General features: G+C 46.6%; 1 protein-coding gene across 4 annotated transcripts in view; it reads left to right on the top strand.

The window, feature by feature from the left end:
• Positions 1-26,798, top strand: part of MICU1 (mitochondrial calcium uptake 1) — a 243,587-nt gene that overhangs the window by 70,446 nt on the left and 146,343 nt on the right. For all 4 annotated transcript variants that reach the window (XM_090058755.1, XM_090058756.1, XM_090058757.1 and 1 more), the window contains exon 5: positions 12,322-12,365. In XM_090058755.1, coding sequence (XP_089914881.1) covers positions 12,322-12,365 — 44 coding nt within the window. The remainder of the gene's footprint in view (positions 1-12,321; positions 12,366-26,798) is intronic.

Below are 26,798 nucleotides of genomic sequence, written 5' to 3'. Positions count from 1 at the left end.
ATCATGGATGTGCCATTGATGCTTTTATAATAAGATATGTTAAATATATGGCTAATGGATTTTTGCTCAGTTTCAGTAATTAATCCCCTGTCACTTACATACAAAAGGTATGGTGCATTCTCCACTAGCAACTAAGAATAATATGTAAAAAGCAAATACTCCCAAGATGATGGGGAAAATCTGACAAGTACATAAACTCTGAAGGGAATTTGTGAAGATCATTTCATCACAGTGGAAAAACTGTTTACATCCCATAGGAAATTATTGTGTTCTAATTGAACTCAAATGCTTTCCTGGCATGGTATAATCACTCTCCTGGAAGCTTGTATGTCTTCTAAAAAAAAAAAAAAAAAAAAAAATTGCAAGATGAAACTACAGCCTGTAATTTGCTACTTGTGGGTTTTCATGGTAGCATGAAGAGCTAAATAATTGCTTCAGATAGTTATCAAAGATGTTAATTAGCTATGAATTTGAATTTACCTGTAGCAGTTGCATGTTGTTCAATATGTAGTAAGCTATTTGAGTTCAGATTTGATTAGTTTTGAACAGAAGTAGCAGCTAGCATTTGTTTTTGTTTGTTTGTTTTTTACAGAAATGTCTCAGTTTATTTGAAATGTTTTACTGCTGAAGGAGAAAATATATTGAAGCTTGATTCTTAAGTTCACAATGAAGGGCTGTGCAAAGCTTTGGTAGCTGATTCGATTCGGAGGAGAGTTGGCCCAATTTGAGGACTGACTCTCAGAATCCAAATTGAATTGAGAGATTAAAAGCTCTGAATGGATTCAGAAAAGATTTGGTTGCTTTGGAGATTCAGTCATAGACTAAACGGGCAGCTGACACAGCTGCCTCCAAGTGGTAAGTGTGTTGGGGGTTGGGGAGGGACGGCTTGGGGCTGGGGCCTGGACAAGCTGCCTAGCCAGGGTGGGAGAGGTGTGAGATGCAGGCATGACACTGCTGGGAGTGGGGGCTCTGCCCTGCTGTCGCTTGCCCAGCCGGGGCTGGGGGGGGTGCAGGGTGCGGATGCAGCTTGCTCCAGGTGGAAGGGGGCAAGCAACAGCAGGGCATAGCCCCCACTCTGAGCGCTGCCACGCCCACATCCCATGCTCTCCACGCTGGCTGGCGAGTGGCGCCAGGGCAGACTCCCTGCTCCCAGCACTGATGTGGGTGCACCAGCACTGGGAGCGGGGTCTATGACCTGATGCTGCCTGGAGTGGTGAGCCATGCCTGCATTGCACCTCACCTCTTTTCCCCGCCCCCCCCCCCGGCTAGGCAAGCAGCAGCAGGGCATAGCCCCCGCAGCTCCCCCTCTCAGGGCAGAGGAAGGTACAGCTGAAGGAGCTGCGAGAGAAGCCCCCATGGCTGCCCTGCCGGCCCCATCCCCCACCCAGCCCAGCCTCCCGGCACTTTAAAAAATTTTTTTAAATCCCACACTCACCAGCTGTGGCAGCAGTGATTTTTGGGCCTCTGAAGGCTCGTGGCAGAGTCCCCCTGCACAGTGCAGGGCAGTGGGGGGCAGCGGGGATGGTCCCCTACTTGGCATCCGCATGGCAGCTGCCCCCTTGCGTGGGTGCAGCACAGCTCAGCAAGGTGCTGTATGCTGTCTGGGAGCTGGGGTGGCTCCACCTGTCAGCCGGAACCTGGCACCACTCAGCCCCGTCAGCCCCAGCTCCCAGACAGCCTGGATGCCAGGTGTGTGGGTGGGTAATCCCTGCTGCCCCACACTGCCCGGGTGGGGGGGAGGGGCTCTGCTACAAGTGCCCAGGGGCCACAGTCGCCACTGCTGCAGCTGGTGAGTGTGGAGTTCTTTAAAAAAATCTTTTTTTTAAGTGCCGGGCTAGGCTAGGGCCGGGCAGAGGGCAGCCATGGGGCTTCTCCCACTGCTCCCCCTGTCTGGGGAGAGGCAAGCACAGCTGGAGGAGCCACAGGTGAACCTTCAGCCATCCAGCTGTGCCTGCCTGTCCCTACTTGATCCAAATTGCCAAATCTTTCTGAAACAGCGCTGAATCTATTCGGGACAGTGATCTGAATTGAATCACTGTGTTCCAAATTGGCTGAATCCGAATCCGAATCAAATACTTCCCTATTCTCACAGGCCTATCACAATAGTCCTCTTATACCACAGTTGTAATATTAAGGGACATTGCATCTATTTTGAAACCTTTTTTTTGCTTAGAGTAGTGTAAAAGCATTTTCATTTGAATGAGAACTGGGACTTTGCTCTTAATGTTTTAGCACCGGTCATGGAATAATGCCAGTATTGGTCTGAAATTACAGATAAATATAGTGGAGTCTGTTTCTGTTTCCAGGATTTCTGCTACTTCTGGCAGTACTATATTCTGTTTTGCTTCTACTTATGTCTGCTTTGTAAGATCACAGCAGCTGAAGTTGTAGGGAGAGACTCCAAAAACCATTTAGAATGATCAGAGTAGCATGTCATGTGATAAAGCATGGAAATTACGTTGCATCTTACGTATGCAAGAGCGTGCAACTTAGTAGTACATGTTTTATGTTATTGTGGGTTCTTGTCATTGACTTTTTTTATACATATGCGCATAACAGTGTAAATCCTGGAAAGATGTTGGAGATGGTGCAGGGCTGGAGGTGGGGAGAGAAAATGAGCCCTCCCATGTTCCAGCCCTGATAACTCAGTGGCAAGGTACTCGCTTTTATTCTCTCTTAGGGCCTGGACAGATAACAGCGTTTGTACTGTTGTAATTTAAACTGACTGTATACCGGTATAAATTTTAAACTGGGACCCAGAGCAGATGGACGAGAAACTCTTCTGAGGCAGTTTCTTGTATTTAGTGCTATTAAAGTATCTTGCCTTAAGGTAGCAAGGGAGTAGGTTGAAGCCTGTTTGCATTGAGTAAATAGCAGTTAAGTTGAGGTGGAAGTGGATAATGACACCTATGCCAGTGTAATGTGCTTTATGTTATACTAGTGTAATGCATTTAGTTTTACCCAGACCTTGTTCTCAGTGTAATACTACATAGCATTTGAGCAAATTACACTAATGTAGGAGTTGACAGCATTTCCCCACACCTTTTATAGCTGGTGTAAACATGTTCAAATCTCTCTTGTGGTGTTAATGTAAATTTGCTTTTTCTTGCACTTTAACAGAGGTATCTTTATAATCATTTTCCATCTTCTTTCAAAAGAATAAGAGGTCAGCTTCCTATCACAAATCAAACCCCATTACTTTTTAATTGGCATTGCCTTCAAAAGGGGAGTTAATTTAGAATGGACATTTGGTTAAAGATGGGATACTATATAGTCAATATTAAAAATGAAGTGCATTTTTGGAGCACATTTTAGTAATAAGGGGTATTCATTGAGGGGGGAGGATTTTAGTAGGGGTGCACCAATAGATTTTGGGGGGCGATACCAATAGCCAGTTTTTAAAGGAGGCATATTGGCCAATACCGATCTAATTCCCGTTACAGCTGCGTCTAGCTGGTAAGTCTGTTGTAGTGGAAGGGGAGGGGAGAGGAAAGGGGTATGGGAAGGCAGATAAATGCCCCCTGCAGTGAGGCAGGGAGTGGGGCCAGGGCTGCAGCTGTGGACTGGGGCCAGGATGGAGCCGGGATCTTCCCGGTGGGAGCTAGGCTGGGCTGCTCTCAGGACAGCCAGTGGTGCTGCTGAGAGAGGGGCTGGGGTGGGTGGGGCTGCAGCCACCCCAGATGCTCCTGCCCACCCTAAGTTCAGCATCAACCCCAGCCCACAGCTGTAGCCCTCCCCTCCATGTCCTCCTGGGGTGCGTGCAGTGGCAGCACCTGCCCCAGCCCCAGTCCCACTCCCCCCCCCTCACTGCGGAGGGGCATTGATCTGCCCTGCCACGCCTCCTCCCTCCCCACTCACCGTCCACTACAACAGACTTACCAGCTGTACACAGCACACCAATCTCCTGGGCTGTGCTTCTTGGCACCTATGTGCTGCATGACAGCTGCACACATGCACAGGCATTTATAGGCCAAATTATTGGCCACATCAAGCCAATTTCCGCTATAAAGAAAATTAACTGTATCTGTGCCAATCTGATATCAGACCAATGTATTGGTGCATCTCTAAGTTTTAGTCTTCTAAATCTAGGTCAACTCCAGGTTGGTAGTGACCTACAGTTCCCTTGGAATGACTCTTTAAACCTTTTTCTTAAAACCCATTTTTTAAAGTACGTAGTTTGTGCTTCATATGGACTTTGTACCTTTCTTGGAAGTCACAGAAAAGAAGCCAGGTGTGCAGGGGTCAGGGAGCTCAGGGGGTCAGCTGCAGGGTTGTAGTACTTTAGTTTGGCAAGGTGCTTATTCATGTTCTTTGTATTATGTTAGTGAAGGGAAGCTTTAGGTTTCCAATATTTTATGTGAAGCACATTTTCTTTGTACTGAAAGTGCAGATGCTTCTGTGGAACTGTTAGCAACTACAGAGTAACCAGAGATGCAGATTCTTTTGTACTTATGTTTTCTTCAGAATTTTGTATGCTGCTCTCAGACTTCAGGTATCATGTAGGGAAGGTTACTCATGTTCCGGTAAGTAACTATCCAAACCATGTTATCTAAGGGCAGGGCCATCGAACTTCTAAGTAGCTGGGGCTACACCAGTAGTATTGCACCAACAGGGGCCACAGGCTCACTAGGCTGCACACCATGCATATGCATAAGTGGGTACTCTTCCCACCCCTCTGCACTAAATGTGGGTATTTCCCCACCCCTCTGCAACTTGTGGGTAGGTGCTCTGCCTCCCCCACAGCTCCCTAAGAGCCTGGGTCAGGGAGTAGGGAGGCAGGGGGAACCCCAAGGCTCTGGCTGCTACTGCTGCTGGAGCAAGGTATAGCAGGAACCAAATGGGAGCGTGGAGGCTGTGTGCAGCCCATGGGCTGCCAATTGGATATACATATCCTAGGGTAGAGATAAATGTGTTTTACTTGCTATAAGTTAGGGGAGGGAATCACTGTCCAGAGCAGACAGCAGCTCTTGGATGCAATTCCATATGTTCACATGTTCATGTATGGTGGGGGAGGAGGATGCATGTTGGTTTCCCCAAATTTGATTCTGAATTGGAGTAGGGTTAAAATGGAAGTCATTTTTGCTACACGTGTATCGCTGTAGAATCATGCAGATGTAACAGCTGCATTATAACAGCTTGTATTGGTATCATTTGGCACGTGTTGCATCTGTCTATACCAGTGCTTCCCAAACTTTTTTCGTCAGCATGACCTTATGTCCTCAGCATGGCCCCTCACTCCCTACCCACACACCCCTGTCCCTGCCCAGCAGTCCCTGAGCCCTGGCTGCCACTTATAGATGACTGTGGCCAGAGCAGAGCAGTGTAAATCCTGGCTTCCTCCGTAGAGTGGAGCCTGTGGGGGGCAGGGCGTGGGACTCCTTGCCTGCTGCCCTCCCCCGGTGAGCTCCACAGCTTAGACCTGTCTTGGGATGGGGGGAACACCATGCCACACCACTATGGCTGCCAAGCTGAGGTGCCCCCTGCCACCCAGCAGCAGCATGGGCACAGCTCTGTACCGCACCATTGTTGTGCCTTGCCTTGGTGGCCATGGTGGTGCAGCACTCCCTCCCACAGTAGGTCCCCGCACTGGGCCGCAGAGGTGGTTTCTGCTCGGAGGTGATCTAGTCCAGCTGCAGCTTCGCATCCTTCTGTGTCCCCTGAGATTTCTGAGGCCACACCTATCACAACACCATTTGGGGTCACAACCCACAGTTTGAGAATCACACATCTGTACCCCCAGAATATTGTGGAAGCAGCACCATAAACTACCAGTTTGCATCATGTAAGAATTCCAAACTGTACCTTGTTACCCAGGCACGTGCGTATTTGCAGAGCTGAATAATAGAGCTGTGCAAAGCAGCAATATTCAATTAGGCTTCGAGTTGGGAGGGACAGTGATTTCAATTAAAAAAAAAAAAAAAATCCCTCCAAAAACCCAAAACCCTGCACTCACCGGATGCAGCAGTGGTGATTCGGGCCTCTGGAGACTCATCACAGAGCCCCCCGCCCATGCAGTGTAGGGCAACAGGGCAGGGGCATCCCTCCCCACATGGCACCTGTGTGACAGCTGTTGCATTGTATGGGTGCAGTGTGGCTTGGCGGGGTGCCACGCGCTGTCTCAGATGGGGTGGCTCCAGCAGTCAGCCCAAGTGGCTCCAGCTCCTGGACAGTGTGCGCGGCCTCACAGCACGCTGCCAAGCTGCGCTGCACCCTCACAATGCAACAGCTGCCATGGGGGGTGGGGGAAGCTGATCCATTCTGCGCCAGGGTAGGGGGGAGAAAAACTCTGCTATGAGCCTCCAGAGCCTGGATTGCTGCTGCTGCAGCCAGCGAGTGGGTGAGTGTGGGGCTTTTTTTTTCTTTTAAGTGTCAGGATGCTGGGGCTGGGTGGGGCAGCCATGGGGGGCAATGAGGGAGCAGGCAGGGGAGGTGCCTGGGGGAGCCGGCAGGGGCTGAGGCTGGGTGGGGGTCCCCCATGGTCCCCTCCTGCAACCCCTACTTACTGGCACGAAGCCCGGGTCCAGCTCCCTGTGGCGGCAAGCGGGAACCACACGAATCTATTCAGAGGCTTCTGATTCGATTTGGACCTTTTAATGGATCTCCTTATTCAATTCAGATTCAGAGCTTCAGCCCCTGTATTGGGCCAAAATCTCCTCCAAATCAAATTGGCTACCAAAGCTTCGCATAGCCCTACTGAATAAGAGAGCATAGTTTTCTAAGTTTCATGCACAATAGCTGTTTTTCAATGTGCTGTTCTTTAGAGAAGATGCTTTCATCCAGGTTTAAGACTGTACTATTTTGGCTATTGCTTTGTAGTGAAAGATGAAATGGTTCATTTCAGTGTTAACCACGTCTATTAACTTGCATTCCTGTACTGTTCAGTGACAGCCCAGCTGTCTGGCATTTATTTTATGGGCCAGGCCAACTCATACATCAGTGTAGGGGTGCACTGATAAAGATTTTTTGGCTAATACTGATGGCCGATTTATTAACCAGTCATATTGGCTGATACTGATCTGATTGCCAGTATCAGCCCAGCAACTTGGAGAGCAGCATCCAGCCAGTAAGTCTGCAGGGGAGAAGGATTGTGGGCCTGGGGAGAAGGCAGATTGGGCCCTCCCTCGATCTGCCCCACCCCCACAGACTTACTGGCTGGATGCTGGTTGCTGGGCTGCATTCCTGGCCACGTGCATGCTGCAGCTGTGTGCATGCATGTGGCATTTATCAGTGACAGTTTCGGCCACATTGCTCAAAAAAAGCTGATTGCCAACAATGTTAATTTTCTTCTTATCAGTGTCAATATGAAGTGGACTGTTATATCAGGGCACCTGTAGGTTACAGACATTCCTTTAGTAGTTTTAAAGTTAGCTGTCTTCCATCTTCATCTTTTTGAATGCCAAGATTGAGGTGGCAGTGTCTCTTATGTTCATTTTTTTGCTTCCTGCAATTTTGTAATTTGATTAGTTCTCATGTTAATTTTCCAGGCCATCTAAGCCCTGAATTTCTGCTGTAAACATCTTTCTTGGAAAAATGTTGCTGACATTCTTCATGTAACATAAAAAAAGAAGCAGAAGGTACCAGGCATCAATTAATCGTTTTTCCCTCTTTACGGCTACCTTTAAGATAAAAGGCATGTGAAAAATGCAGTTAAATAAAATGAAAGAATATAAAGTAAATAAATAAATAAATCCACTGGGCAAAATAAGGGTGTAGGTTTTCACTGACTACCTGTCTTGTATGCATACCAGCCCAACCTCTGGCTGCTTTACTTTTCATTCCATCCAGGAAGAGCACACACCAACTGCTGAAACTTCCTTAGCCTGACAAAGGGTTTTTGAACCTGAAAGCTTGCTTAATAATTGTTTTCCAACTATTTAAGTTGGTCTAATAAAAGATATCAGATTCACGCAAAGAACCTTGTCTGCCTGGATGAAATAATGTATTAAGCCAAATTCTGTACATTTGCAACTTGTGAAAGGTGTTGGTCAAATGATACTTGTACTGAAGGGTGGCGCCAGCTTCCCCCTAGTATGGGGGCTGAGGTGGGCTAGACAGAAAATTGTGGGGGGGGAGGTGTGGCGGCTGTGCAGATAAAGGTAGGACATGCGCCCCACAGGCTGGGCCTGGAGCAGCATGCCTCTGCCGGTGGCAATGGGGTGGACTCAGCTGCATGGGTTGGGCAGCAGCAGCGGCTTACAGGGAAAGCGGGGGCTTTGAACAGAGATGGTACTGGGAGGGGTGGCTATGGCAGTGCTAAGGTGAATTTTTGGGTCCACATAGCGCCCCATCCACCCCCTAACACCGCCCCTGTTTGTACCTTGCTGAATTAGTGTGTTTTCTTGGGCGCTATGTCAAGAAAAATATTTTAAAATGGATTTTTATGCAGGGGGCTTACTGCAGCAAAGAAAAGCAGGTAGGCTTGTAGATAAATCCAAGAGAAAAACCTTGATGTTGGTGTGAGCCAGTTTGCTTTTTCTTGTAGGACAGTACTAAGCAACTGTGCCATATTACATGCTGGTATGTGTGGCTTGAAAAAAAATGCATGGGAAGTATAATGCAATAACACTTTTCTTGTGATGCATCTTGTAGACCCCTCCCTCCCAAGGTGTACAAGATGGTAAATTTACTTTTCCTTCGAAGATATTGCTGTGCTGAAACATGCTTGTCTATTTCTTTAGATCAATTGCTTTCTGAAACTTAAGAAAATTAATGAGGTATTTTTGTAGTAAGCGTTTGGATATTTTTAATAAGCAATGAAGCCTGTTTAAAATGCTTTTATTTCTTATCTCTGTCTGGAGTAAAATTTGACAGCTTACTTACCTAAGTTTTAATGTTCTAGAATTATTAGCATGTTGTGTTCATTTGGCATTTGCAGTAGATCTGTTTGAGTATATAATATAGAAAGAGATTATTTGTTTGAGACAAATTCTGAACCTCTACCTTGGCCCCTGTGGACATGGGGTTAATTTCAACTTGACATCCATCCCAACCATCTGTATCTGGTCTTCTCCCTAGAAGACGGTGGGACAATATGTGGGATTTCAGGTCTCTACACACAAGACTGAGGCTCTGTTGAACCCTAGGCTGTGCAGAATAAGTTCTATTACTATGACTCCAGACTGATTTCTTGAAAATCTGAACATATCACCAAGAGAACTGTGTAATTCAATCCTCAATTACAGTGTTACTCTCTCAAAAGATGAAGAACCATTTTAAATCCTTTTCTTGGCTTAAGGCCTTTGCCAGTATTGAGATGCACTAGATGAGGAGTGACTAAGCCTTTTAGTTTTTCTCACTGCAAACCAAAATTGGACACAGCTGAGAGCTGCAGACCACAAAACTTCTTTTGAGATGTGCATGCCTAAGAGTCAGTGATCTGCACATGATATCTCAGTGCAGTTATGAATTTGGTGTTAGGTGTTGTTTTTCAGGAGACTCTTTAAAATGCCCGGAAGCTCCATGCAACTTGGGAGCTGTGTTTGACTACTCCTGCACTGGACATGGTCCTGAATTTCATGTGTTTGGGAAGGGGATAATATTTATCTTTGAACAAATTGTCTAAGCTCTCTGTAATTAGAATGCTTAAGAGGTATATAATGGCATTGTCTCTGTAGAAGTGGTACTAGGCAGGATTTCAGCTGACTTGAATTAAGCCCCAGTGTAACAGATATGAGTTTGCTGTAATCTTCCTAAAGATGCCTTGGTACTCTCCAGGAGATGCTAGTACTGAGGAATTATTACAAGCAGAAATAAAATAGCAGTACGAAAATCAGGTTTAGTTTAATAAAGTGTTCTATTATAGCTTTATAAATTTAGTATATTGGCTAGTCCTTGCTTGCATCAAAATCTGGTTTGCTTTAAAGAGCTCTACTCTGCCTCAGCTTTTCAAGTTTTTATGGATTGGGCAACATCCAGACTAATGAAGTTACTTTCATGATTCCTACTGTTTGTTGCAACAAATATTATGTGGCATGCTTGCAGATATCCACGGTAATTGATATTCTTTGGCCAAACTTAAAACAATGTCTAGCTAAAGCATTTATACTCTAAAAGAATCAGTTCTAAGTGTGGTAAACATATGAAAGTAATCTTCCTTGCATTTGTTCTGTTTTAGAGACTGTGCAGTTCTCAGCTATTGACTATATCTAGTAGTGCACTTAGTGATTTGGATGGGAGAGTTGGAAATGGACACACACTCCCTCTTCTCCTCCCACCTACATCTCCAGTAATACAGATTTCAGCATAGTTAGCAGACATATGGATTATTGTGAGTTGGCTCTATCCAGGTGACCTGTCTCTGGAATTGTAACGAAAAAGCAGAATTTGACCACTGGATATCATTGTAGCAATTTGCAGGCCAGGGTTATTTCTTTAAACCATTTTCATTATGCATTTCTGAATAAATTCACAACATAGAACTCTTACTTTGTATGAAAATTTAGTTGCTTGTTATCAAATTCAGAACTTTCGCAAGTGCTAATCTTACTGTAGTGGTGCTCAGCCTTCTTGCCCTCCAAGTCAGAGGAGTGGCATGGCGTTGGTCCCCAAGCCAGATCCTGTGTGGGGTCAGCATGTGAAATTAGTCTGCAAGTGTAGTGCAATCCAGTATACCAGCCTGATCCTGTATGCCAGCTCCAGCCAGGCCCAGCCCAGTCCCATACACCAGCCTGACCGCATACTGGCCTGATCCTGCATGCCCAAAACCAACTGTGTGTCCTTGGCTTACAGGCTTGGAAATAGCCACAGAGTCGAAGCCATATGCTGGTCTGTCCTTATGCCATCAGAATCTAGTATGCAAGGCCATGTTATCAGGCCCATGAGTCTCCCAACAGGTCCAGAAAGTTGGTACTAGAGAATCAGGAATTAATGCTGCCACCGCTCCCCCCACCACCAAATTTCTGAACCCATAGGGAGCCCCACAAACCAGATGACATGGTTCTGCAGGCCAAAACTAAGTAATGCTGATTTAGACCGCTGGTTTTGAGTAGGAATAATGTTCTTTAGAAGGAAATATAAGCTCTGAAAGTGTACATCTGTGTGGAAATGTACAAGTTTGTCTATCTTGGCATGCACACACGCTGGCCCCTGAGTCTAATCACAGATCTAGCAAGCAGTCTGACAATTCTCTAATTTTCCACTCGGCTTATGAAATTGACAGAGGAATTTTTACTGCATCACCTCAAAAGGTCTAAGAGATCATCCTGAAGTGATGAATAACTCCTGTTTCTGCACTCTGACCATTATGAACCTCTGAGGTAGATGGGAAGCATTTTTATTACTTTTGCTCATAAACAGTTGACAGTGTTCTGTTCTCTACCATTTTGGACAAGATCTGGATGAACTGTTTCCCCTTTCCCCTCCCCCCTTCCTCCTTTCTGCCAGTTAGGTTAACTGGAAGGTTTGATGTTTGTTATATACACTGGCTAAAAAGTGGTTTGTGTTTTTGTTTTTTTTTTTGTAAAAGCTATTTTTTACTCAAACTCGGTTAAAAAAAAATCTGTGTTTGTGAATTATTAGGAAATCTCTGTACCCCAATCATTCAAGAGTTCCATTTTCCTCTTTACAGAATGGATTATGATGTATTATTATTATTAGAAAAATCATTTATAGGTCTGCCTTGTTGATACACCCAGTGTGATAAATTATAATGCAGTAGTATATGCAGAATTTGGACTGTAGATGTAGAATGAACTGTCTTTTTCTCAGCACCATCTGACCATCTGTCTTTAAAAAAAAAAAAAATCATCTTAATGTTTTGAATGCAACCACCCGCGTTTCTCCTTTCCCAGTCTAAAACTGTTCATATGCTATTTTATAACCCTTAAGAGCAAAATTCGTTTCTGATTGGGGTCTGCCACAGTAATTTGTTGGAGGGACACTTCAGGTTTCATTTTAAAGACTCTAGAGCCCTTTAATCCATTCAGAAAGGATACTTTATAAACTAAAAACAGTGTCATTATAACCGGCTGAAGTATTATCATTTTGTATAGGACTATTTGGATTAGGATTGATAATAGGTTAGAAATCGTTTTACTTCAAGTTCAGTAGTTGAAATGTTGGTGGAGCACAATGAGGGTGGTTATGCTGCAGCTGTTCCTGCCAGATATTTTTATTGGTAAGAGAGTACTTACTTCTACAGTGCTATGAACCAAGCGCTAATTAGTTAAAGAAAAAATGTGGAGAACACATTCTTTGTGCTTTTTTGTTATCCTTCAAATAATCTGAAGTACATCTGACAAAAAATAAAAGCCATGAAACTGACTTCTGTATTCAAGGACTGCTTCAGAACTTTATTTTTTGTTGTTTTTCCCTGTCTTGCAGATCTTGGCCTTGATCAGTTTATTGTGAAGCGTTATGATGGAAAGGTGAGCTAACTTTGACTTTGTTAGTGTTTGTTTGTTTGTTTTTCTTACCTAGAATATCTCTTAATTCTTAACTTTTCAGTGAATCTCTGTCAAGGTATAAGGAAAATAAAGTGTTACTTTAGTTTGTGTTGAAGCATTGCAGTGGTTTGTTACATAGCTGAACAAAAAAAAGTATACAAAGGGTTGATTTAATGCTTCCAAAACCAAAACATGGTGTAACTTCCTTTTAACGGCAGCTTTTAACAGCTTTTTAGCAGGAACCAGGTTTTTCACTATTACTTGCTAGCAAACTCACTAACCCTATTACAGTGAACACCCTCTTTTAATGAACTTTTCTCCCAGTTCCATAGTGGTTTGTTATAATGATGGTGTGTTTATACTAATTTCTTTGCCTGCTGGTGGGAGAGGGAATTGTGTACCTGCAGTAATCCTAAAATCAAACTTAATAGCAGCCTCTGCTTGGTTGTATAAGATTATTGAGCATTACAAAGTATCAACTACTGGTATGCATATAGATATAGTTTTAGCAATCAAGCAAGCAATCCAATTATATATGTAGATTACCAGTCCTATGAATGCACTTCTCTGTCAGCTGGCCAGGTGTCACAGAGCAGGCTGGTTCCTTGAAAGGAGTTCAGATCTTTTCAATCTTCAGCCGCAGTCAGGATTAGGGAAGAATTTTTTTTCAGGGTGGTGATATTTATAGTGTTTTAGTCACATAGCCACCAATTAGACAAGTTTCTGATTTTTATACGTATTGCGTTATGTCTTCTCTCGATCCTCTACTTATTGGTACCAGGAGCCTTCTGCTTTCAATATGGATGGAATATGTTCTAATAAGCGGTTTTCTCAGACTTTTCACAGAAAAACAAGTTGCATAATTGTATAGCCTGTGTGCAGGTGTTAACTCCGTAAATACACTCTTGTCAAGGCTAGGCCTTGCGGGCCTAACAGACCATTTCAGTCTTGTCCAGTGTCAAGAGGCTGAACTGTCTCCACAACAGTGTGCTGACTATGCTGTAATAATTTGGTTTTCCTTTATAGACAGCACCACATACTATATTACAGTTCTGAAACCAGGTAAATTCTACAGATATTAATAGAGTTATAGCAGGGATGCATTTGGTCTCAGAAGTAAAACACAAGTTGGTACCGTGGTTAAGATGCTGCTTGATTCCTCTGTATAGGCTGAGCCAAGCTGCATTATCTAAGACACTTAGTTTTGTTGACTTGTGTATATGGACAGCTGTTATGTAAAGTAATGTAATATTCCTTTATACTAGTCATTCTTAACCAGGGTGTCATGAGAGCCCTCTAAGGGTGCCATGGTGTCTGGCCCCAGTGTGAGGAGGCAGGTATTTCAGGGTGCCCCCTGTCTGGCACCTCGTGCTGCCCCAGCTACCCCAGTGGTTCCCCTCCATAACTCTTTGGAATTTAAATGTAACTCAGTAATTCTCAACTGGGGTGCCACTAAGTTCAGGAAAGTTTTGTGGAGAGGTGCTTTGTGGCCAGAAAGTTTGAGAATTGCTGCTGTGTACCATTCTGAATACTCTACAATACCTTAATTGGTAGCAACATTGTCATCTCGCCTACAGCAAAATTCCTTGAAATCCAAGCTTTCCTGTCCCCAGCCAAATAAAGTAATTATTTTGACCTCTGATTGCTGAATGATACCTGGTATTTAATATGCAAATGTGGCCAGTTGTAGCTAGAAAGTCCTGACATTTGACTCCATGTTAATAAAACTCCACAATCTGAGACTAAATTCATCCTAATTTACTTTTTGGTTTTGTATTTAATGGAATGCATTTTTGTTCACTTCCTGTGAGGAGGTGGCTGGACATAAAACTAAATGATTACTCCAATATAAGGGTGTTTGTTGTGGATGAGTGCCTGTGTTCACCCAAGAAGTAGAGCGTTGTTTAACTGACAACAGAATACTTAAAGTAGTTTTTGTTGCCAAGCCACTTGGTGCATTGTAACTATGAAGCAGGTAAAATGCTTGTTTTCTCCTCCTTTTTCTTTAAATCATAAAAAGCAGACTCTCTCCTCTGTGCAGTTCCTCCATTCTTTCTCCCTCTGCTAACTGTCAGTCCATGTGATCTTAACACACTTTCATGGTACGTTTGCGAGACTATCAAATGGAACTTCAGTCTTCAGGGTCTGTATAAACAAAATTTCTTAGGAAAGAAGTGCTGAGTCCCACACAGTTTTGCTGATAGTTCCTCTGTTCCTGAGTACTGTACATGTCAAGTCCCATCATGTGGTATAAAAATCTCAAAGCTAAATGGTTTGTTTACTGAACTCAGATTTTTGTTCTACTGTTGCCTCCTTTCTGGGTAGAATTGCAATGCATTATAATATTTACATACATGATTGCAGCAGTATCAGAGACACTTGCCCTTGTATACTCCCATCCTCCCAAAGTAGTATGAAGGTGAATCAATCAGTAGATGCAGACTGAAAGGCTTAATTTTTATGGCCCGTGTTTGTTTCCTGCACTGTCCATCCTCCAATCTGACCTTCTATTCAAACTGCAGTCATTTTTATTTGGTATACTGTATTATAGGGGTGTTAAACTCATTAGGCCTCACAGATTGGATGAGGGGTGCAAGGCCAGTTTGCAGGCTGAATTGGACCTGCAGACTAGCTCTGTGTACCATATCTGGCATGGGAGGATTGTTTGGCATGGGTGTTGTATGCAGCATTCACTCTGGATTGGTGCTGACTTCAGCCCCATACACTGCATAAAGCACACAGGTCCTGTCCAGTCCAAGACTCACAGGAAACACTGTTGGCTAGATGCTAAGGTTCTGTGGGTTGGATCATTGATACCCCTGCTGTGTTATGTCTGTAGAGATGCTGTGCCCAATTAACACACAAAATGTACTGCATGGTCGAGTTCTTAACATGAGACATCAGTTTTAAAATCAAGAGTGTAATCAGTCACTCTCAATAATAGTGTTATGCAAGGTAGGCTACAAGCAGGGGCTATAGTATTCCATATACACTAAGATCTGTTATGAAAGGAAGTAATGGCTTATGTACATTTGACTCTTCTGTTTAAGGAATGCTGATGACAGAATTAAGTTAGCCTTTATTATGAAGACAGCAATGATGACATGGCAAGGGGTTGAAATTAAAGCAAGATTTGGGGTCTTATTCAGTAATGCAGAAGTGTAAATAATTTAATCACTAATAGATCAAGTTATCTAGTACCTTTTTCCCCCCTCACTTTATATTCTGCTCCTGGTTTCAATTAAAGAATGAGCTTGTCTTAAGCTCATTCAGATGCCCATTAAAGTACCATAAAACTGAATCTTTTCATCCAAGTTTGAGTTATGTAGGTATCAGTTAAGGGATAAAATTAATCTAATATCTTTTCTTGTCTGCTTTTGATCTTTTATGTTCTCATTTTTCATCTTAGTTTCCAAATGCATGCAAACAGTCTAACTGAAGACAACCTCCTCCTTAGTTGCAGTTCTAACTTTGTGAAGCCATAATTGTGTGTGCTTTTTTGTACGTTGGCAGAGATAGTGAATTTTAGTAAAAGGCTTGAGAGGTCTATTGTTCCCATGAGTATACTGCATGATGACCATTAGTGTTGATGGAAATTATGGTATAAACATGTACTGAGGACAGAACAGACTTTCCCATTGGAAATTTCTTTTCCTTTTGTAAGATGAAAAGTTAAAAAGTGTATTTAGGTGGAAGTCAACAATGGTACTGAAAAGCATTGGTAATCTGAACTAGACATTGGCTAAAGAATAGAAGACAGAAATATTTTTAGTTGTAAACCAGGATTTATTTCTATGGATCTATGTAACTAATAATTTAGAGCAAACTTCAGTAAAGAGAATAGAACCAGCTGTGTAGTCAGATGTGTTTTTAATTACATACTGTAGAACAAAGTTTACAGATTCTGTGAATTCTGTGCATGTATGTTGAAGACAATGTCACTAAATAGTAAATCAAATACATTAATTGTTTTTTCCAGACAGTCTTGAAAAATTAGAAGGCAGCCAACAAATAGATTAGTCATGACCAGCACAAGTAATTGCCAAAGGTCTTTAAGCAGTTCACTGCAAAACTGGGAGACTTCCTAAATATTTGTCCATGTGAAAAAAGTTATGGTGAAAGAACAGTATTCTTCTTTCCAGCTAGTAATAAGCACACTTCGTCCTATTAAGGGGAGCACTGTACATGTAACTTCAACCCCTATACAAGTCTCTATGAAGTAGCTGGAGATCAGCAGCCAAAGATGTTCATCCTAGATGCCAGATGTCCTCCATGGAGGAAGATGTTTTTACCTGCTACAGGCCTAAGTAGCAGGGTATAAGTAAGCATGGAGCTAGGTGACTTAATTTAAGAGCACTTACTTTCCATAAGGGAGGCATCTATCTCTACTGTCTGTATACTGAATCAAACGGGTGATCTTTTTTCATCAGCAGTACAGGCCTCTCCAGTGCCCAAATGAGACAATTTATTGTGAGAACATTAATGAAGTGTTAGTAAAAAGGACAAAATCAATGGAAAAATTTGCAAGTGTTCATGAAAAACATTGCACACATTGGTAAAACCTTTATAGACACCTTCAATTTCCTTTCTCTAGCACCCGCTGGAAAATGTTAGCAGGAATTAAATACTATTTAATTTTAATTTACCATATTCTGTTACCTCTCTCTGTGTTCATTAGTATGCTTGTGTTAGAAGTCCATTATGAACGGTACAGTGTTTCCTTTTGAAGACTGGTTGTGTTGGCCTTGGGTCTGTGGTGTTCTTTGCCCTAGGAATATCAGACCTGTGCTGGAAAATACATGAAATGCTTTAAAATCCAGTTGAACCAAATGAAGTGAAGCTATTCCATCTTGATCTCAGATGAAGTTTTAAAACTGATATGCTATACTGGTATTGATTTCAGTGGATGTAGCGCTGTGTGGTAGGCCTGTGTGAAGTGGCAAGTATTCACTTCGGATTCAGCCAACTTGGTGATTCATATCACTGTCCCAATTTTGATTTGACCAAACTGGATCCTAAGATTCAACACCGCCTCTAAAGATTAAACAGGCAGCAGTCCTCACCATGCTGGACACAGCTGGCTGTCTCCAGTTTGTAAGTGTTGTGGTGGGCAGAGGGGGGAAGAAAGGGGTGTGTGCAGGGGCAGATCAACGCCCGAACAACAAGGGAGGGATTGGGGCTGGGCCTGGGACAAGATGCCTGGCTGGGGCTGGGGCTGGGGGGTGTAGGCAGAGCCATCCCTAAGAGTGTGCGGGGCCAGGGAGTGGCTGGAGCGAGTGGCTGGAGCCAGCGGAGCGGGGAGGGGTGGCGAGTGGCTGGAGGAGTAGCCAGAGCCGACAGGGAGCAGGGGGGCATGAGTAGCCAGAGCTGGCGGGCGGGAGGGGTGGCAAGCAGTCGCCCCAACTCAGACTCCTGCCCCACCCTCCCAGGATGGCCCTGGGCATAGGACTTGGGGAGGCGGGCTCCCGCTGCCACGCATCGCTGGTCCAGGAGACCATGAGTGCGGGTATGTGCCCCGGGATCTTCATGAGGCGGGCTGGGCTGAGCTGTGCTCTGGACAGGCAGCAGAAGGCTCTAGGGGTGGGGCCTATGCCATCCCGCTGCTTGCCAGTCCCCCCCACCACACACACACACACACACACACACACACACACACACTCTCTCTCTCTCTCTCTCTCTCTCTCTCTCTCTCTCTCTCTCTCTCTCTCTCTCTCTCTCTCTCTCTCTTTGCCGGCTCTGGCTGCTCCTCTGACCACTCACCACCCTGCTCCACCAGCTCTGGCCACTTGCCGCAACCACCACTCCCAGGCCCCGCACACCCCAGGCCCCGCACACCCCTGTGGATGGCTCTGACCATGCCCTTCTGCCCTCGTTGGGCAGTTTGTCCTAGCCCCAGCCCCAATCCCTCCCTTGCTGTGGGGGCATTGATCTGCCCCACCCCCATGCCCTTTCCCTCCCCCCTCTGAAAACCAAAACAGACTTACTAGCTGTGTCCAGCATCCTCGAGGACTGCTACCTGCTTAGTCTATGCCCGAATCTCCAAATCGGGCTGAATCTTTTCCAAATCAATTCAGAGGCTTCCACTTTAGCACAGTTCTACCATGATGAGGCAGTTCTGAGAAGTGATTTTGAGATTTATATTAACCTGGGAGTCAGCTTTAGAGAAGCGTACCTGATCCAATATGGTTAGGAGCAGGAAGGGACGGTGTCAGTTGATGTCCTTTCCAAAGATATTGAGACAATTATATTTGAATATGCATCTTCACTTACGTTTTGGGCGTTTTTAAAGAAACGGCTGGACTTCATGGGCTGTAGATTTTTTCTTAGATCAGATGTTTATACAAATAGGAATACAGTGTAATATTTTTTTAGAAATATTTAGCTTATTTGGAGGAAAAATTAGATCGTATTGGTTTAATATAGAATATACATGAATAGTTCTTTTTCTGTCTCCAATGGGGAAAATTATTCTGTATGGCTGAGTGCAAGTAAAGCTTTTGAACGATCAGTTATAGCTTGCCCTTTATATTATCACTGGCCTAAGGAAGCACCAAGTAATTAAAAAAAAGTTTCACAACCCTCTAATTTAACTAGTGAATTAAATACTCCCACCCCAGGTCATATTTATGTTCCTCCTGCTTTGGATATAATAGTATGTTGCTCTCTCCTACCCAGTAATATCCATATAATGTGAAAAGTTGCTGTTCATATAAAACGTTATAATTACTGGAGTTATTAATAAAACATCCTTGTCAAGTATTCAGATGTTTTATTGGCCATCACAGAACAATAACAAAGTTAACTGGATGTGACAAAAATACGAAAAGGTTTCTGCCTTCTCGAACAGGAATTGGGCAAAATACGGCTCGCTGACTGATTGAATCTGGCCCTTAGGTGGGCGCTTGCCAGTTGATTGAGTCTGGCCTGTGGCTGCCCCTACACTGCCCAGGGGAGGTCTGCTGCATGAGCTCTCTGCTCCCTCAGACTTCCACTCATCCCCCACACAATACAATACAAGAATAATGTCTGGAGTTGGGCAGTCTCCATCCTTGGAAACTTTCAAAAGCTGGTAAGACAAACACTTGGCTGGGATGGTTTAGTCGGGGCTGATCCTGCCTTGAACAGGGGGCTGGAGTAGATGACCTTATGAGGTCCCTTCCAGCCCTACTTGCATATGATTTCTATGGTCACTGCACCAATCTCTTCAGTAACCTAAATCATAAAAAGGAAGCTTATAAGAAGTGGAAACTTGGTCAAACAGTTAGGGAGCAGTGCTGGGGCATGCAGGGATGACGTCAGGAAGGCCAAAATGTGATTGGAGGTGGAGCCAGCAAGGAATGTGAAGGGTAACAAGAAGGGTTTCTACAAGTATATCAGTAGCAAGAGGAGGATCAGGGAAAGTGTGGGTCCTTTACTAAGTGGGGAGGCAACCTGGTGACAGGATGAAGAAAAGGCTGAAGTACTCATTGCCTTTTTCACGTCAGTCTTCACAGTCAAGGTCAGCTTCCAGACTACTGCAATGGGCAGCACAGTTTGGGGAGGAGGTTAGCAGCCCTTAGTGGTGAAAGAACAGGTTAGGGACTATTTAGAAAAGCTGGACATGTACTAGTCTCTGGGGTGGTTGGGATGCATCTGAGGGTGCTGAGGAAGTTAAAGTGTTAGTAAAGGGTGTTGGAGGGAGTTGGCCAATGTGATTGCAGAGCCATTGGCCGTTATCTTTGAAAACTCATGGTGATTAGGAGATGTCCTGGATGATTGGGAAAGGGAAAACATATTGCCCATATTTAAGAAAGGGGAAAAAGGGGGTTCTAGGGAACTATAGAGAAGTTAGTATCACCTCTGTCCCTGGAAAAATCATGGAGCAGATCCTCAGGGAGTTCATTCTTAAGCACTTGGAGGAGAAGGTGATTAGGAAGAGTTAGCATGGATTCACCATGGGCAAGTCATGTCTGCCCAACCTAATTGCCCTCTATGATGAAATGACTGATTCTCTGGATGTGGGGAGAGCATATGCCTTGACTTCAGCAAGGCTTTTGGTGTGGTCTCCCACAATATTCTTGCAAGCAAGCTAAGGAAGGACAGGTTGGATGAGTGGACTCTTAGGTGGATAGAAAACTGGCTGGAGCATCAGGCTCAGAGGACAGTAATTAATGGCTCTATCTAGTTGGCAGCCAGTATCAAGTGGAGTGCACCAGTGGTCAGTCCTGGGGCTAGTTTTTTTTTCAGTGTCTGCATCAGTGACCTGGTAGATGGCATAGATTACACTTAGCAAGTTTACAGATTTCATAGATTTCATAGACATCAGGGCTGGAAGGGACCTCGGGAGATCGAGTCCAGCCCCCTGCCCAAAGAGCAGGAAATCAGCTGGAGTCATAGGATCGCAGCAAGATAAGCATCCAATTTACTCTTGAAGGTGTTCAATGTAGGTGCTTGAACCACCTCCGCTGGCAGACTGTTCCAGACCTTGGGGGCTCAGACAGTAAAGAAATTCTTCCTTATGTCCAGCCTGAAATGGTCTTGCAGGAGTTTGTGACCGTTCGACCTCGTCATCACTTGGGGCGCTCTGGTGAACAAACGTTCACCCAGATCCTGGTGGTCACCCTGATAAACTTATAGGTGGCCATCAGATCACCCCTGAGCCTACGCTTTTCCAGGCTAAAGAGTCCCATGGCTCTCAGCCTGTCATCGTAAGATCTGTTTTCCTGACCTCTGATCATGCGCGTGGCTCTCCTCTGGACTCTCTCAAGCTTCTCCACATCTTCTCCCCTGTGGTTGTGGAGCCCAAAACTGGATGCAGTACTCCAGCTGCGGCCTCACCAAAGCCGAATACAAGGGGAGAATGACGTCCTGGGATTTGCTCGAGAAGCATCTATTGATGCAAGCCAGCGTTTTGGTCACTTTATTAGCCGCAGCATCGCATTGGAGGCTCATGTTCATCTTGTGGTCAATGATGACCCCCGAGTCTCTTTCTTCTGTAGTGCTATCCAACGTAGCACTGCCAAGCCTATAAGGATGCTGCAGGTTTTTCCTCCCAAGGTGGAGAACCTTGCATTACTCAGTGTTAAACACCATGAGGTTCTCGTCTGCCCATTTGCTGAGCCTGTCCAGGTCAGCCTGGCTCACCCGCCTATCTTCTGGCGTGGATGCTTTGCCCCAAAGTTTGGTGTCATCGGCGAACTTGGCCAGTCCACTCCTGACTCCAATGTCCACATCGTTAATGAAGATGTTGAACAGTATGGGTCCCAGGACAGAGCCTTGAGGGACCCCACTGGTCACAGGGCACCACGATGAGTGACTGCCATCAATTACAACCCTCTGGCTCCGACCACGGAGCCAGTTTCCCAGCCAGCGGATCGTGGTGGAGCCAAGGCCACAACTGGCCAGTTTGGCCAAGAGGTGATCGTGGGATACCAGATCAAAAGCTTTTTTGAAGTCAAGATATATGACATCAATCTCTTCTCCCTCGTCCAGGTGATAGGTCACCTGGTTGTAGAAGGAAATGAGATTGGTCAAACAAGACCTACCCACAACAAACCCGTGCTGGCTATCCCTTAGAATGTTAGCCTGGGCCAGTCCATCAAGGATGGCCTCCTTAATAAACTTTTCTAAGATCTTCCCCAGGATAGAAGTCAGGCTAATGGGCTTGTAGTTAGCCGGATCCACTCTCCTCCCTTTCTTGAAGATCGGCACCACATTGGCCTTCTTCCAGTCTTCGGGCACTACACCAGAGCACCAGGAGTTTTCAAAGATCCGTGCCAGGGGCTGGGCTATGACGCTTGCCAGCTCCTTGAGTACCCTGGGGTGCAGATTGTCAGGGCCGGCTGACTTGAAGGTATCCAGCTTCTCAAGATGTTCCCTCACGAGGTCAGCATTTATGGAGGGTAGGGAATCCCCATCACCCGGATCTCCCTGTCCCACAGCAGGCATGGGCGTCCCATGGGACTGATGAAAGACTGACGCAAAGTACCTATTTAATAGGTTGGCTTTTTCCTGGGTATCAGTTGTCAGTTGCCCCATCTGGTTTAGCAGGGGTCCAATGTTGCCCTTGCTTTTCCTCTGGCTCCCCACATATCTGAAAAAGGACTTTTTATTGTCCTTGATGCTCAAAGCTAGTTGGAGTTCAGTTGCAGCCTTGGCTTTCCTGGTTTGCTCCCTGCAGGACCGGACCAGCGCAGAATAATCCTCCTTGGAGGTGAATCCCGTCCTCCATCCTTTGTAGGCTTTCCTTTTTAGCCGCAGGAGGTCCGCTAGGTCCCTGGAGAGCCAGGAGGGCTGCTGTGCCTTCTTGCTGCCTTTCCTCCAAGTTGGAATAGATTTAGCTTGTGCATTGAGGATCACTTCCTTGAGAAGCAACCACTCTTCTTGAACTCCCATCTCCCTGGGGTCATGGTCCCTAAGGGCCTGACCGACAAGCCTCTTGAGCTTGTCAAAGTCGGCTTTTCTGAAGTCAAGGACTTCTGTGTTGCTGACTGACTTGCCAGCTTTACGGCGGATGGTGAAGGTGATCAGCTCGTGGTCACTGTCACCCAGCTTCCCATCGATCACTAGGTCGCCGATTAGGTCGTCCCCCGTAGCCAGTACCAGGTCGAGCAGCGCTTTACCTCTCGTTGGCCCATAGACTTCTTGAGTCAGGTAGAGGTCATCCATGCACGAGAGAAAGCTTTGCGAGTGCTCGTATTTTGCTGAGTGATCTTCCCACGAGATGTCCAGGTAATTGAAGTCGCCCATGACAACCCAGGTCCTGGAGCAAGCGGTCTCAGTCAGTTCCCAGGCGAATTCCTGGTCAAGCTCAGGTCTGTAGTAGACTCCCACCGTTGTGTACCCTGTGTCGTATTCCCCACGAATTTTTACCCAGAGGGTCTCTAGTTGTCCATGCCAGTCGCCAACATCAGGTTGCAGGGACATGTAGCTTTCCTTCACATAGAGAGCTACACCCCCGCCCCTTTTGTCAACACGATCCCTCCTGTACAGGGTATAGCCCTCTATACCTGTGGTCCAGTCATGGGTGGAGTCCCACCAGGTCTCCGTTATCCCAATGAGGTCATAATTCTTTGCACTGAGCAGGAGGATGAGCTCCTCCTGCTTGTTGCCCAGGCTCCTGGCATTAGTGTACAGGCAGGCAAGTGTGCCCTTGGGGGCTCTTGCCTTGTCCACAGATTGTGCCAGGGCTGGGGCAGGGGTGGGCTCCCTTAAGTGCCTTGGTCTGCTGGCTTTGCAAGGGTCGCTCAGCGGGCCAGCAGTGGCAGTAGTCCCCCCATCCCCCAGCGGGCTTAGTGTAAAGCCTGGTGGAGCAGGTCAGCCATCCTGGCTGAGAAGAGCCTCCTCCCCAGGGGGGAGAGGTGGCGGCCATGTCTTCCCAGCACCTCGCTGCCTCTCTCGCCAAAGAGCGGGCTGTGGTCATGGAAGGCCAAAGCCTTCCCGATGACACCAGCTCCGCAGTCTTTGGTTCACTGCGTGGATCCTCCTCTCCCTCCTCAGCCCATAGCCCGAGACTGGGAGGATCGACGAAAACACCACCTGAGCTCCCAGACCCCTAAGCCCTGCTGCCAAATCCCTGTAGCGCCTCATGACCTGGCTGGGGGTGCTCCGAGCCGTGTCATTGGTGCCCATGTGAATAAGGAGCATGGGGTAGTGGTCTGTGGGCCGGAGGAGCTGCGGGATCCTCTCCGCAATGTCTCGGATGCGGGCCCCCGGGAAGCAGCAGACTTCCCGGGCTAAGGGGTCGGGGCGGCAGATTGCCCCCTCAGTGCCCCGCAGGATGGAGTCTCCCACAACAAACACCTTTCGCTTTGTCTTGGGGAGAGCGGGGGCAGTAGCTGTGGTTGAGCCTGGGTTGCCTGCGGGAGCTGGCAACTGAGCAGGCTCTGCTGGGGCTGCAAGAGGTGCCTCCTCTGGGGGCCTTGGTGCGGTGGGCCTTAGGGCCCTTGACAACCTTGGTCCGTGCCCCTGACTGGGCAGAGCGGGAGGTCCCAGAGTCTTCCTTAGTCGTGGAGGGAGACGGTGCTCTACTCTGCGGCTCCCGGGGGAGAAGGGCCTGGCAGTAGGAGTCTATCTCCTGCTCGCAGTCCCTGATGGCACACAGTCTCTGGACTGTGGCCTGGAGCTCCTCCAGCTGGCGCACCAGGGACCCCAGTCGGGAGCAGACCCCGCAAGGGGAGGTGGCCATGCTCCCGGGCCCCAGATCCTGAAAAAGGGACAGGCAGCCATGGGCTCCGTCTGGGCAGCCGTCTCTGAGGTGCCCAATGGGGGGGCCACAGAGCCCGAGGGGACCCTCGGGGTGCGGCGCGTGCCCATCCGTGTCGTGCCTCTAGTAGGCTGGCTACGGCTGGGGCTAACTACTCTGGGGGGGTCGCAGGCAGGGTCTTGTGCCCTCCCACGCCCTCTCGTGCGCGAACTCCTCGCTAACTCAAGCAGCTGTTTACGCAGCCTGTTTGCGCGCCTCCGGTCATGTGGCTCCCTGGGGGGCTGGGCCAAGTAGGGGCCTGGGCAGGGGCTTGACCCAGCCTGGCTCCAGGCAGCCGTCTCCTCCCAGGGAGCGAGGAGTTAACCCCTTCCCACCACGAGCCCGCTTACCTCCGGCTGTGCTGGGGGTCGGCAGGGGGCTCTGTGGCTGCTGAGGGGGTCTCTGGGGGGCTTTGGGGGAGCGGGGGTGCAGCGGGCTTCACCTGCGCGTCTCTCGCCGCTCCGGAGCCTAACTGAGCTTTTTTTTTGACACCAAGTTGCGGGGAATAGTAGATATGCTGGAGGGTAGGGCTAGGATTCAGAGTGGCCTAGACAAATTGAAGGATTGCATAGAAAGAAAGCTCATGAGGCTGAACAATGACAAGTGCAAAGTTCTGCACTTAGGACAGAACAGCAGTCCCATGCACTAGTAAAGGCTGGGGACTAACTGACTGGCTGGGCAGCAGCTCTGTAGAAAAGGACCTTGGGGTTACAGTGGACAATAAGATGAATATGAGCCAACAGTGTGCCCTTGTTGCAAAGAAGGCTAATGGCATACTGGGCTGCATTGGTGGGCGTGTTGCCAGCAGGTTAAGGTTAAAATTAACCTTATCAAAAGGAACGCTCCCTGGGAGGTGATTATTCCCCTCTATTCAGCACTGGTGAGGCCACATCTGGAGTACTGTGTTCAGTTTTAGACCCCCCCCCCACTACAGAAAGGATGTGGTGGATAAATTGGGGAGAGTCGAGAAGGGGGTAATGAAAATGGTTAGGGGGCTGGAGCACATGACTTATTAGGAGAGGCTGAGGGAACTGAGCTTAATTAGTCTAGAGAAGAGAAGACTGAGAGAGGATTAAATAGCAGCCTTCAAATCTGAAGGCGGGTTCAAAAGATGAGCTGGACTGTTCTCAGTGATGGCAGATGACAGAACAAGGAGCAACAGTCTCAAATTGCAGCAAGGGAAGTTTAGGTTAGATATTAGGAAGAATGTTCTCACTAGGAGGGTAGTAAAACACTGGAATGGGTTACCCAGAGAGGTTGTGGAATCTCCATTTTTGGAGGTTTTTAAGACCCAACTAGACAAGGCTTTGGCTGGGACGATCTAGTTGGGGCTGGTACTGCTTTGAGCAGTAGTTGGACTAGATCTTTTGTTTCCCAACTTTTTTTACCCCCCAGCACACTTACTTAAATAAAAAAGCACAGTAGCACACTGGATGTGGGGAGGAGGCAGAGGGTGGCATGCGACCAGCCAGACTCAAATGGTGGTGGGACTGGTGCACACCCAGCCAAACGCCAAAGGGAAGACGTGGTACACGGCCACCCAGACAGCATTTTGGGCTGGAGCCATGCCCCCTACCTGGCTGGAGCCACGCCCCCTGTCCGTGTGTCCACAGCAGTAGCAGCAAGTGGGGGGTGTAGCTTCAGCCAGAAGGGGGCCTGGCTCCAGCACAAAATGCCATGGCACACCTGGATATGCTTCATGGCACACCAGTGTGCCGCAGCACATTGGTTGGGAAACGCTGGACTGGATAAACTCCTGAGGTCCTTTTATATCCCAGGTGCCTGCAGAGGGTTCAGGATTGAGAGTAAGGTCAGAGGTAGAAAGGTAAGAAATGTTTATTGACTTAACAAAAACACAGCTACGTGTAGTAACAAGACAAACAATGACGGACAAGAATAATTTGCATCGGCAACTTATCGGCAGTCCCCTCTGATGCCTGATGTCAAGTTTCTCTTTCGACAAAGCTCAGCGAAGTCAGGCGTCCTTGATCAGTGCTGTCCGAGAGGTACTGGGAAGGACCCTGGTATTCAGTCCTTGGGCTTCTCAAGATCCACGGGCCCACAGGTCAAGGTCAACAGCTAACTAATGCTTTTCACAGAGGTGTATCTTCCTTCAGAATGATTTCTAGATGTTTTAGCCAATTTCTAGTTTCTGAATGGTACTGGTAACTTACAGCCACTCAGATTCTTTT

This window comes from Crocodylus siamensis, chromosome 7, assembly GCF_052110815.1.
Source record: "Crocodylus siamensis isolate JL-2025a chromosome 7, ASM5211081v1, whole genome shotgun sequence".
NCBI classification, from domain to species: Eukaryota; Metazoa; Chordata; order Crocodylia; family Crocodylidae; genus Crocodylus; species Crocodylus siamensis.
The sequence above is the reverse complement of the archived record's forward strand: the minus strand, read 5'-3'. Positions and strand labels throughout refer to the sequence as shown.